We start from the raw sequence: 12,403 nt of genomic DNA on the forward strand, positions 1-12,403 counted from the left end.
AACTGAGGAGTGTTGATTATGCAGAATGGTTTCTCTTTTACTGGCAGGTCAAATATACTAAGGAACATACAAATGGTTTTGATAATCTAATTCCAGATGAACTCAAAACACTGAAGTCACATACACAGGCTAAGAGAATTCAATACTGTTCCAAGGCACTTACTGAATCTCCATGACTAGATGAAAACCAGAACAAATTAGGTCTGACAATTAAACAGTATATAATATAAAAATAACTTTTTTGCTTACAATTTACAAAATGTATTACAATCTTTATCTCTGCTAACCTGCAATTCTGGCTGTGTGTGTCCAGCAAGTTTTTGTTTTTGTGGGTTTTTTTTTTTTTTTTTGCTTTTTCTTTTTGTAAAAAACCCCAGAAACTATTTTCTAAAACTTCAGGGCAAATAATTTACAAATAAGGTACACAAAAATTTAGACCATGCAGAGATTTCTTACATCTTCTGTTAATATTTTATGATTGCAACTTTATCAAATTATATACTTACTTGCCCTGTACATATACAAAATAATGCATACATGGTAATCAAACGTTAGCAAAAAGTAGTCCATAAACACAATCTGTCCAAAGTATTACTATATTAACATATGTCTACAAGCAGCGTGTAACAGGGTTAAAAGACATTAAGGCAATAATACTTGGAAGTTACAAAATAAATCATATGTAATACTTTCTCCTAAGTGTAGTAAGGCAGGTAGATGGCCCCAGCAAGAAGGTAAGTTGTAATACTGGAATCCACTGCTGTGAAACCAAGTGTCAGGTATTGGCGTGGGATGTACTGCAAGAATGTACCATTTGGTAGTTAGATCTACACTGCTCTGTGTTAGTCTCCCCCCCCCCAGAAAAGTGGAATACTAGTTTTCTAGTTCTCAGTGGCACTTTTGAGTTGGTTTTTTTTCCAGTATAATTTATTGATAGTATGTCCATGGGTTCTTGGATCATGTCCATTCTGAGGGTGGCTCTCGTGGTCCTCTGGGCTTTCCACAGCGGTTACCAAAACCTGAGGAAAGAGATGAATTTAATACTTCTGACCCCTCAGACAACACAGGTCACACAAGACAAGGGCCACCAAGGCATGCTCAGGCTCTTACACAAGAGGTTTATACCCAGGGCTAGAAAACAGCTCTGAAGAGTTCTAAGCATGAGGAGCTCTAAAGGTCCCATGGAAACACAAACACGAAGAACTTGTATATAATATAGTTTACTATTTAAACCTCCCTTGGAAAGCACTTATCACCAAATACAGTATTACAGCCTTTGTTATCTCTTTTTTTCCCCCCTCTCTGCATACCAAAGCAGCTATCAGGTATTACTTCTGGAAGTTTTCAGTGCTCTACAGAAATTATATCCCATTTGACAGATTCTACGTTTTGTACATGCAAAAAAAAAACCCCAAACCCAAAGTGAACAATTATTCCATCATTCATTCTGGGGAAAATTCCTTCAGTGATGCTGAAGAGACAAGACAGGCTCATTTCTCTGCACCTCAGTGGGTCAGGGTGAGACAGCAGCAGCAGCTACCCAAACCAGAACTGTTAGTGAACCCTCCGTGTCAATCATCTAGTGATTAAGTTCTGAATGAAATGTAATTACCAATATCTGTTACTTCTGCAGGAAATTCTGAGATTTGACCTCTTGTATCAGTGGAACCAGAAAAAGAAATCTGAGGTAAGATGTCAGTTGGTGTTTTGTTGCTTCTTTCAGGACGATCTGGAAAACACATAAGCCCCTTAGTGTAACATTCACTCATTTACCACCGTGGCAAAGCTACTTTCAATTACAGCTCAGTCCAGAACACAAATTGCATCAAGCATATTTACAAAACTAAAGGTTTAAAAGCCATTTTCTCAACTCTTAAAACAAGGTACGTGGAGGTTGTTTATGAGGCAGATGTTCACTGACAGTGACACATTCCTGTTCACCACATACGGATTATTACTTTTGATTCATATGGATATTGAAAATCCCACATAGAGGTTATTTATAGCAAGAACTCACAGTGCCATTTCATACAGCAACAGAAATGCATCTGTTCACATTCGTGCTAAACTAAAGGTGCTTAGGCATGATCATAGAATCATCAAGGCTGGAGGAGACCTCCAAGATCAACAAGTCCAACCATTAACCTGTCACTGCTGGAACCACTAAACCCTAACCCATATCCTCCGGTGTCAGACCCAGACACCTCTTAAACACTTCCAGGGATGGTGACTCCAACACCTCCCTGGGCAACTTATTCTGGTGCCTGAACACCCTAACAGGGAAAACATTTCTCCTAACATCTCATCTGACTCTCTCCTGTCTCAGCTCAAGGCCATTCCCTCCACTCCTCTCCCTGCAGCCATGGCAGGACAGACATCCCTCACCCCTCTCCAAACCCTGTCAGGGAGTTGTAGAGAGCCATGAGGTCACCCCTGAGCCTCTTCTCAAGGCTAAACAAACCCAACTCCCTCAGCCCTTCCTCACAGGACATGTTTTCCAGACCTTTTCTGCCCTTGTTGCCCTTGGCTGGACTCACTCCAGCAACTCAACGTTCTTTTTGCAGTGCCCAAAGGTGAGCAGAGCACTGAGGTGTGACCTCCCCAGTGTCCAGTCCAGGGGGATGATCACTGCCCTAGTCCTGCTGCCACACTCTTCTTGGTACAGGCCAAGTTGCCCTTGGCCTTCTTGGCCACCTGTGCACACTGTTGGCTCACACTGAGCCGCTGTCACCAGCACTCCCAAAAAAAACTCCCCACTCCTCCCCCAGCCTGGAGCTGCATGGGATTGCTGTGTCCCAAGTGCAGGATCAGCTCTGAGCCTCATTGAACCTCATGCAGTTGTCCTCAGCCCACTGATCAGGTCGGTCCAGGTCTCTCTGTGGAGCTATGATAGCTAACCATGTGTTGCATTACCACCTGTATAACCACTCTATGAGCAAATGTGTCATTATTTCTGAAAAATAATGTAAAAAAAAAATCTCTCAGGTATTTAACATGCAGCTAAAAATGGACTGTACAAACCCACGAGAGCAGACAGCAAACAGGGCAGACATAAGCTTAAGCTGAACCAGGTTGCTGCAAGTTAAACAGCAGCTGATAGACTACACATCCTACTGAAGGCTTTTCAGAAGACCAAACATGAAAGACTTAAATAAATATGCAACATACATATAGCTGTTTCTTTAAAAACAGAAGGTCCTTTTCAGAAACGCCAGAGTTTTGACAACATATTTAGGTATCTTCAGAGCAAAAGTAAAGTTCAGACAAATTTTTTTTCAGTAGGAAAAATGTCTTTTGGGGAAAAAATATTAGAAAAGCTTTTTCACCACTTACCAGGTAGTATAGGTGAAGGTGTTTTCAAACCCTGTTAATGAGAAATATTGAAAATAATTATGTAAAATGCTTCCAAAACACTAAAAGGAAACCAGAAATCTAAGATTATGAAAACATCTCCAAAAAACAAACAACATTTGTGGAAATACCTACTTGCCTCTACTTTTTGACTTGCTTAACACTGAAAAAAAATGCTACAGGAATTAATGAGAGAATTTACTAATAGAACTTTACTGAACACTTAATAAAAATTTGAAAATGTGATGCTACAGCTGATTTTCAAAGTTAGGTAGGTTAGTTCTCATACCAAATTTAATGACCCTGAAAACTCACATCTATCTTTTTAGCCATGTTTCTAAGTGAGGCATTGGGAGTGCATGAACAAAAGGCACTGAGGGAAGCAGGATTTGGATGCTTGGAAGTTTTGCCAGCTGTTCATGCTGGATGACCTTGACCAGCTTGTAGATTGATAGGAAAAGTGAAATCTGATGGGCAAAACAAATGTTTTATTTAAAATAAATATGGACAAAAGGGAAAACCTTTATCAGGCAGTGAAACAGGCTTCCCACAAAGGATATGAGGTGTCCATCCCTGGAGGTTTTCAAGACCCAACTGGATAAAGACCCAGTTGGCTTGGGCTGAGACTCTGCTTCAGGCAGCAGGTTAGGTTAGAGACTGCAACTCTCTCCCAGTTTGATTTGGCCTATGACCCACCAAGGGCAGACAGCAACCTCCATAAAAGCAGCATATTTACACTCCTAAGGCCATAACTTAAAGCATATTAAGGATGACTTCTTTTAAAAGTATGGCTGAACTTAGAAATCCAGAGGGTTTTCTTGGAAAGAAACTCTTAACGCGTCAGCTCAGCCCTCCAGGCAGAGGAAACACTGCCCAGTTGTAGTCAACCAACAGCTGCCACTGCTCACAAATATGTATTTTGCTTTTTGCTGTAGCTCCCAAGCAAGCTAGAAATGACTGATTAGTACAGACTTGTCTCCTGCACTTACTGTGGAGGCTGTTTGCTCAGGGAGATGCTGATCAGGCAATATGCTCCACTCCGACTGTGCAATCAGCGCTGGCTTCGGCAAGGGTGTGCCTAGGGAAAATCAAAGCAAACCTGACATGCTTCAGTTCTCCCCACCACGAGGCATTAGCACACAGCATTAGAAATGTGCTCTGAAGCACCTTTTTTTTAGATTAAATGCTTTCAAAGACATGAAAAATCTCTGTACATGAAAAGCGTTGCGATAAGACAAAATGCCACGACGTAATTCAAAACACAAGACTGCACTGGATTGTGGGTGTTCATTTTCCTTCCCCTAACCAACAGGGGAATTGTCTTCTTTTTCAAGCATGCTTTACAAACTTTGTTCTATCAGCTGTGCAGTAACAGCATGTGTTTTTCAGATCTCCCAAGTAAAGACAACATACAAGTCAGGACAGCCATTCCTGTCGTTTACTGACACCAGGAAAAATCACAAGCAAAATGGAAATGCTTTTAGTGATTTCCAGTCCCAGAGATTTTTAAATTTTTTTTAAAAGAAAACAGCTTTGTTTCTTGTGTTGTCCCAGAAAAGCAGCAAGTCCATAATACCCAAAGAAAGGACCAGTTTGACTCTGAACTACCTACGCTTATGATGCTCAAGGGACACATCTCCAAAACTTCAATGTTTTTATGATGAAAATATCTAGATTAACTACTTGGGAAAAATGTTTTTGAAAGGTTCATAGAGTGACACTAAACAAAAGCCTCAGTAAATAACTACATCATGCTAGGTTTTCTGGAAGACACCAAGCATCAACCTAACTGAGCACTGAATTTCAACTGATCTGTTTCGTGTTCTGCTTAATGAACAAACTGTGATGATAGGAACACATCACTTGGAAGCATCAGCTTTCTCTTTCAGTGACCCTTTGGGAACAGGCAAAGAGCAAACTGTTAAACCTGAACAAACTGGGCTTGTTCACTACCTGCAGTATGAAGCCTCATCATCTCTCCTTGCCTGAGAAAAGGGAATCAGATAACACTGTTCATGTGTGTTCCCATTCCCAGCCTGGAAACAGTAGGAAACTAAAATAGCTGGGAAATTCCTTAACTGTACTGCATTTCCCCACTGTATCTTATTTCCATACCCTTCAGACTGAAAACCAGCTCCTCTAATATTGAGGCTTCCAATTACTTAAATACTACATAACAGAAATTTGGTCAGAAAGTGAGTAATAATTTCGCAGTGTTCAAGGACTCATGAAAGTTAAGCCTCAAAATCAGCCACCACACAGAGGAGGTTTCAGGCCATGCCACAATTTGCTGCAACAGACAAGCAAAAAGCAGAGGCATTCAAACACAACACTGAAAGCTTTTCACATGTTATCTCCATTTACCAGAAAACATCAAGAACTCACTCTCTTCACTTGCTAATACAAATGATTCTGGTGTTCTTTCGGGGAGTGGGGGAGAGGAATCTTCACTACCATCAGCATCTAAATCAAACGTGACATGTAGATAAGTTAAAAGACACACATTTTCCTTCTAGACTTTTAGAAGTTGATCTTTTGATACACAAGAGCATCCTAAACTTGGTGTTAAAGCTGAATTTGCTCTAAATATTACAAACCATTTTGCTTTACCAAACTAATGCCCTGGAGCAACTTCTTGCTAACAGCACTAACTTTGCAGTGTAAGCAGGTAGGGTCAGTTTGGGTGTTATGCAAGAAAGAAAACCAAAACACTTTTTCAGTTTAAATAATTGGGAGGAAAAAACTCTCAGTAACTCGAATGAATAATTTTTCTTCATACTTTCAGGTCTGTTTTGCTTCCTAAGTCTATGTCAGGGCCCACTGGCTCTCTCACCACTGCTATAAACTGGTTAAACATCTAGTGCAAGGTTTACTAGCCAGAGGGTAAACAGGAGCCAGAGGAGGCTACTCTTGGTGCCAGTGCCACATCCTGTGGCCAGTCTGTTCCCTCTCCCCTCTCAGGAGTGTACTAACACAAGCTCTTCTGGCAGCAAAAGCCCCAACTCCGACCTGCTAAGAAATCTGGAGGAGTAATTAAAGGTTTAAAACAATTTAAAGCTGCTGTTGCCATAAGAAATCTCATCTGACAACTGTATTCTGCACAGGATTCAGAAGTATGAAGACATTTCAGTGAATGAAGCTTGCCCTGCCAGCATGTCCTGCTGCTGCAGGGACACAGCTCCATCGTGCTGGACAAGCTCACTGACTTCTGAGACCTGTCCCAACTCAGGTTTACTCCACAGCATAAGAAAACCTTCCTCAATGGAAATGGCCTCTATAAAATTGAGTCACCGTGGATATGCACTAACTGCAGGGAGTTTTTAGGGGGTTGTTTTGGGTGTTGCTGGTTTATTGTTATGTTTGGGGTTTTTTTCTGTTACCTCGGGGTACCACTACTTCTCAGTTGATTTGAATTAAAAAGAGGATTTAACTACATGGTGAGATCTTGCACAGCAGCAGTTATGGTTAAGCGATTAGGGTGCTGCTAAGTTCACAGGCAAGTTTGACTGAGGACTACAGCCACATTCCCAGCTTCAGCCAGAAGAGTCCTGAGCACGTGTGAAAAGGAGAAAAACACTGTGAAATGGTTTAGGATCACTGATGCAAAGCAATCTAACTCTGCATTCTTGAGTCCCAGAGAGATTACAAGATCTGCAACCAAATTAGCAACACAGCAGCAGCACAAGGGCTGTGCTGGTGTTTCAGGACATTTCTGATGCACAGGTAGATGAAACAAATTCTGGAGTGACATTTCTCCCATTCTTTATCATATTTGTGACATATCACTTATTTTATCTGCATGTTCCTACAGCATCTGCATAGAGAGACAATGATTTCCAAACAGTGGTAAAGATTGCCCTGGGAAAGAAGAAAAAAAATCCTGGCTAAAAGGAGTGTTGGGAAAATAAAACAGCCTGGAAATCTGAAAAACAAATCCAAGGAGGTCTGCTTGACAAAGTTGAAGTAAGTGTGACCTAAAGGGCTTTGTCAGCTCTGCAGAGCTTTTTGAAGTATCATAATATTAAAACCATACATGTATGCGCAAGCATTGCTCTGTGTGTGCACATAATGTCACCAAACTAGAGAAACAGATTGTTGCTAAGGCTGCAAAACAGTTCATGTTTCTGGATATATGACCTTTGGTGAAAACTTAGTTCACAGAGCCAGTGTTTCCAATTCAGCTGCTTCTGCATCTTGCACCCTACACTGAGACCCAGTGCACCTCAGAAAGTCATGAAGTCTGCAAAGACATCTGAGCTGAGGCCACCACTGTAAGCACCTCCAAGCACAAGAGTCTGAGCTGAATCCAGAAAGTTGTTCTTTCAGCTCCACAGCCTCACTAGGACTTTGCACAGGCCTAATCTGTTCTTCCCAGCTCTGTCCTCCATCTGATCTAAGTGTGCCAGCCTGACTGAAATCTGCATCTGCATGTTTGGGGGCCCTTTTGCCTTTGATAAATGATGTTGTAACTTTCACATTTCCCTTTCACAAAAGAAAAAAAATAGTTAAAGATTAAAAGCCACTAAATAATTCTCAAAGCACTAATAAAACCTAACTTGGATTTCTAGATGAACAGCAGGATGAGCTTGTCTCCCCCAGCCGTGTACAGAAAAAGAAGAAAGCACAGCTAAATATTTACAAGGCTATTAAAATGCAGGAGTCAAATCATGAGCAACTTCAAAGACCAATACAGCGAAGGAGGTTACACCTACATTTTTAGGAATAGCACATCAACCAGTAAGAAGGAATTTGTTCTGTATTTGGACAAGCCTGTTGAAAATACTTTGACTAGTCAAACCCTCATTATTATAGACACATGCATGAAACTGGGAGTGGAAATAAAAAAATGCACCAACCCCTAACACAGAAACCTACCATTACAAATGCATAATAAATAAAGCATTAAATAAATGCTCACAATAAAGCTTTTGAAGCAGCTAATCAATCTGTAGTACCTTATAACAGAAAGAGCTCACATGCAAACTGAAAGCTGGCAGGAGGAAGAGTGGTGCCCTCTCTGAAGCTGCCACTGTTTAAATTTACACCCAGAAAATTGCACAATAAAGGAATTCCACAGATGCAGCTAGGTTAGAGAGTAGCACTTCTGAAGGTCAATGAAACCTACCTTTGCCATCTTCAGAACATGTTACAGCTGCTAAGTCTTGCCTAGCAATTGACATTGGCAATACTTTTCTGGCAGAAATGTTCTCAGGGTTAGTGGCAGCAGAGACTGTGGCACTTGCGGTCGACACGTTAGATGCACTTTTGCTCATGGCTCCGTCAAAGGTCATCTCGTCCGTGTCAGAGTCATCTGAGTGAAGAGGATTAGTAAAACAAAGGGGAGCTCGAACTGAAACAGGAGTATGAGCAACATGATCACTGAAAGGATGTTCAGCTATGGTGTTTGGTGCCAGAGACAGAGTTTTCACACCGTGACACAAGGTGTCTGAACACACGTCTCCGGACGCTGACGTACGCAGTGCATTTTCAGGCCCATGTAGCGACCACGTGGCATGTCCCTTTTCTGTCAGAGGCAGACGATCTGGTCTGGGGGGAGTATCAGAAACCTGCAGACTTTCTGGGGAAGGTATTAAGGCTGTGTTAGACTGTGGCACGCTGTACTCCATACATGAGTTTGGAGAAGCATCTACAAATGAATCCCCTGAAATCTGTTCCTGTGCCTTAAAGCTCTTATCGATTACACAGGATGACACAGGCTTAATTTTAATTGCATGTCCCCTGTTCAACAGGGAGTTCCCATCAAAGCTTCGTGGTCCCTCCTGAAGAGGAACCTTCTTGATCTCAAAACTTAAGTTGCGCTCCAGCCTTTTCTCGGCACGTTCACTGGGTTCGTTCTTCCCTGAATGGTCTGGTGACTTATTGTAGTTCTCGTTGAGGTCTGTTGAATGCTCTGATGAAACCATGTGCAAAACTGGCTTTGGATGGTATCTATCATTGTCCTGCCACACTGTAGTGACTGTTGGATAAGCTGATGGGGGAGATGGTGTTAAGATTGGTGGTACTGGCAGAGGCTCTGGAGGCTGCAAGATTTCTTCTTTCGCATCTCCTTCTACAAGGCAACTGCAAAACAACAAAAGCACAGCTAAGTTTTCTGTATTTTGACAGGAGTTTAAACTTCTATCCACCTCTCTCTGCAGCAGTAATGCTTTCATACCAATATGGAACTGCACATTCCACTGCACACAGACAAGGGTGACAGAACATGACCAATGGAGTAGGCAAGAGCTAAGTCAACACACTCCAAACGTCTTTCAGAGCACCACAAAGACATGCATTCAGACTACAGCTAATCCTCACTGATAGTTCAAAGATTGCTCACATCCTTTCCCAGAAGCGTTTTTTCAGTGAGACAGGCCCTCTTGTGGCAGCATTTCACTGCTTTTTTTCCTTCTGAAGTGGCTCAGAGCAACTTGACATATGGAATTCAATTTTCAATACAGCCAAGAAAAATTTGTTTAAAATAAAATAAATCCTTACAACCCTGAATATCTTCCTTCACTTTTATTTCTCTGCACATGCCCAGAAGGATTTTGGTTTTGTATCTGTCTATTTAATACTCTCTGCATGGTTGTAAGGCTAGTGATGCAGACCAAATGTAGCTGACATGAAGTGCATACAGTGTAAAAACCATTCACAGTAGAATATATGATCCAAATTACAGTGCACATTAGTGAGACCACAGCACTTATAACTGCAGTTCATCTCAAGCTACTTAAGAGGAGAAGCTCTTCAAGCATATGGTCATTTTACTTTCTGATTAGATGCAGACTAGTTGACTACTACAAACAGGAATTAGGCATTTTTCTGGTTTTCATTCAGAGCCTTTGAAAATCCAGAAGGACCTGGACAAGCTCAGAAGTGAGACCATGGGAACCTCATGAGGTACAAGGGGAGATACAAGGTGCTATACCTGGATTGGGGCACTCCTTGGTGCCAGTACAGCCTGGGGGATAAAGGGATTGAGAGCAGCTGAGAAGGACTTGGGGATGCTGGTGGATAAGAGGCTGGACATGACTTGGCAACATGCACTTGCAGCCCAGAAAGCCAATGGTATCCTGGGCTGCACCCAAAGCAGTGTGGCCAGCAGGTAGAGGGAGGTGATTCTGCTCCTCTGCTCTCATGAGACCCCACCATGAGCATTACATCCAGCTCTGGGCCCCCCAGTACAAGAAGAGCCACACAAATGCACCAGAATTCCTGCCTGTCTACAAGAGAAAGGCATCAGAGTGGCTCACATTGCTTGTCTGTGTGTCACATCCCAACAAAAATCAAAGGAATACTGCTCACTCTTCTACTCCCAAACCAGGCCTTAAAAGGGCTCAGCCAGTGCAAATTCTTGAGATTATCATGACTTATATAAAAAAACCAAACCCAAAACCCCCCAGGGGACTGCCTCACACTTGACTCTCCAGAACTAAAAGCATAGATCACTTGGGACAGGCTACTGTGTTTCATCCTTGTGGCTTTACTGGAACCAACCTACAGCTGTATGGGCTGAAGAACTAAAATCCTTATACAAGGGATTCCATACTAAAGAGAACCCTTTGCATTCTGTTTGGTTCATGCAAATCCCAACCTCCTGAAGTACTGCAAGCTTCCCAGCTTCCAAATTATCTTCTAAAAGTTACTGCATCCTTGTATCTGGAAAATCCCAGATCATCTTGTAGCTCTCCTGGGTGACATCCTTCATTCTCTGCCTGACTCCTGTCACAAAGAGTTGGACCTCAAATTCCTCCTCTTCCCCTCCTCTCTGTGCTTGCATATTGCTGGTTTTCTTTACATCAGAACAGGAGAAATGGAAAGCACAAATCAATTTAACTGAAGTAATCAGGCAATTCTTGCCTCTAGACATTGTTGAAAATGAACAAGCTTGAGAACAAGCTGTTTGCTTGAATTAGTAAAGCTAAGACAGGGAAGGGAGGGGGTGTAAGTTTTACTCCAATTCAATACACACCAAGGGCAGGAGAATTCTCTCCTCTTGGACTTCTCTCCTCTGTTTCAAGTGGGGGAGGGGGAGGTGGAGAGGGAGTGAGTGCACATGTTTACATGCCCTCTTTACCAGCAGTGATGCCCATGAGTAATCTCCACTAAATCCTCCTACTGAAAATAATGTTTTTCCCTTATTGACCTCATTTTCCTGACCCAGAGTTAGACATGCAATCAGCAAAACTAATTTCTTATCTGGTACAGACTTACCATTAAGCCTTACAATTAGCTAAAGAAGCAAATTAGCACTAAACTAGATATGACAAGGTCCTAGGCCCACAATACCAGTCAAAATTCATGAAGCTCTTCAACAGTTCCTGTTCAATGAAACCACTGTACCCTTGGATTCACTAGTAAACAGAGCCCCATGTGAACATAAAGAACTCCCTTACAGGTGTCCATGGAAATGATGATACAGAAAATGCTGCCCAAGTCAGCAACACAAAAGCTGATTAAACAGCTTCCTCATACACGGCTCAGCACAACTGCCACCGTGTTCCCCATTACATCTGAAGGTAAATGTCATCCCTTCACTCTTAAATGAGAGCTTACAGTGATCAAACAACAAATTGTTCACCGAAATCGTTCTTTGCCTTGTTAACATTGAAGGATATCCATCCTCAGAAATTGAGATGCCCAGATAGACTTCTAATGTAATTTTTCTCTTAAAAAAAAAAAGGAAATAGATGAAAATAGGTAACAACTGTTCCATTTCACTGACATTCACAGTCATAATATTCTTATTTCACATATTCTGCATTGCAAATAATATTTCTGTTAAAATACCAGGGTATGTATACGTTCAACAGGTCTCTGCTTTTTCTAAAACTCTTGGTAGACAACCTTGGGCATTTTAGACTGCTGCATATAATGCTTTCTTTGGGCATGTTATAGAATCAGAATCATCAAGGTTGGAGGAGACCTCTGAGATCATTGAGCCCAACCATGAACCTGTCACTGCTGGAACCCCTAAACCCTAAACCAGGTCCTCCAGTGTCAGATCCAGATGCCCCTTAAACACCTCCAGGGATGGTGCCTCCACCAC

At 41.9% G+C, this 12,403-nt stretch overlaps 1 protein-coding gene across 1 annotated transcript in view; it reads right to left on the reverse strand.

Moving 5' to 3' along the window:
• Window positions 1-368: 368 nt before the first annotated feature.
• Window positions 369-12,403, reverse strand: part of PTPN12 (protein tyrosine phosphatase, non-receptor type 12) — a 40,673-nt gene continuing 28,638 nt past the window's right edge. The window contains exons 11-16 of the mRNA XM_009083640.1: window positions 8,477-9,432; window positions 5,737-5,814; window positions 4,341-4,429; window positions 3,334-3,364; window positions 1,613-1,729; window positions 369-1,019 (exon numbers count right to left, since the gene is read on the reverse strand). Coding sequence (XP_009081888.1) covers window positions 958-1,019; window positions 1,613-1,729; window positions 3,334-3,364; window positions 4,341-4,429; window positions 5,737-5,814; window positions 8,477-9,432 — 1,333 coding nt within the window. The 3' untranslated portion in view covers window positions 369-957. The remainder of the gene's footprint in view (window positions 1,020-1,612; window positions 1,730-3,333; window positions 3,365-4,340; window positions 4,430-5,736; window positions 5,815-8,476; window positions 9,433-12,403) is intronic.

Source organism: Acanthisitta chloris, unplaced genomic scaffold (assembly GCF_000695815.1).
Source record: "Acanthisitta chloris isolate BGI_N310 unplaced genomic scaffold, ASM69581v1 scaffold18171, whole genome shotgun sequence".
NCBI lineage: Eukaryota > Metazoa > Chordata > Aves > Passeriformes > Acanthisittidae > Acanthisitta > Acanthisitta chloris.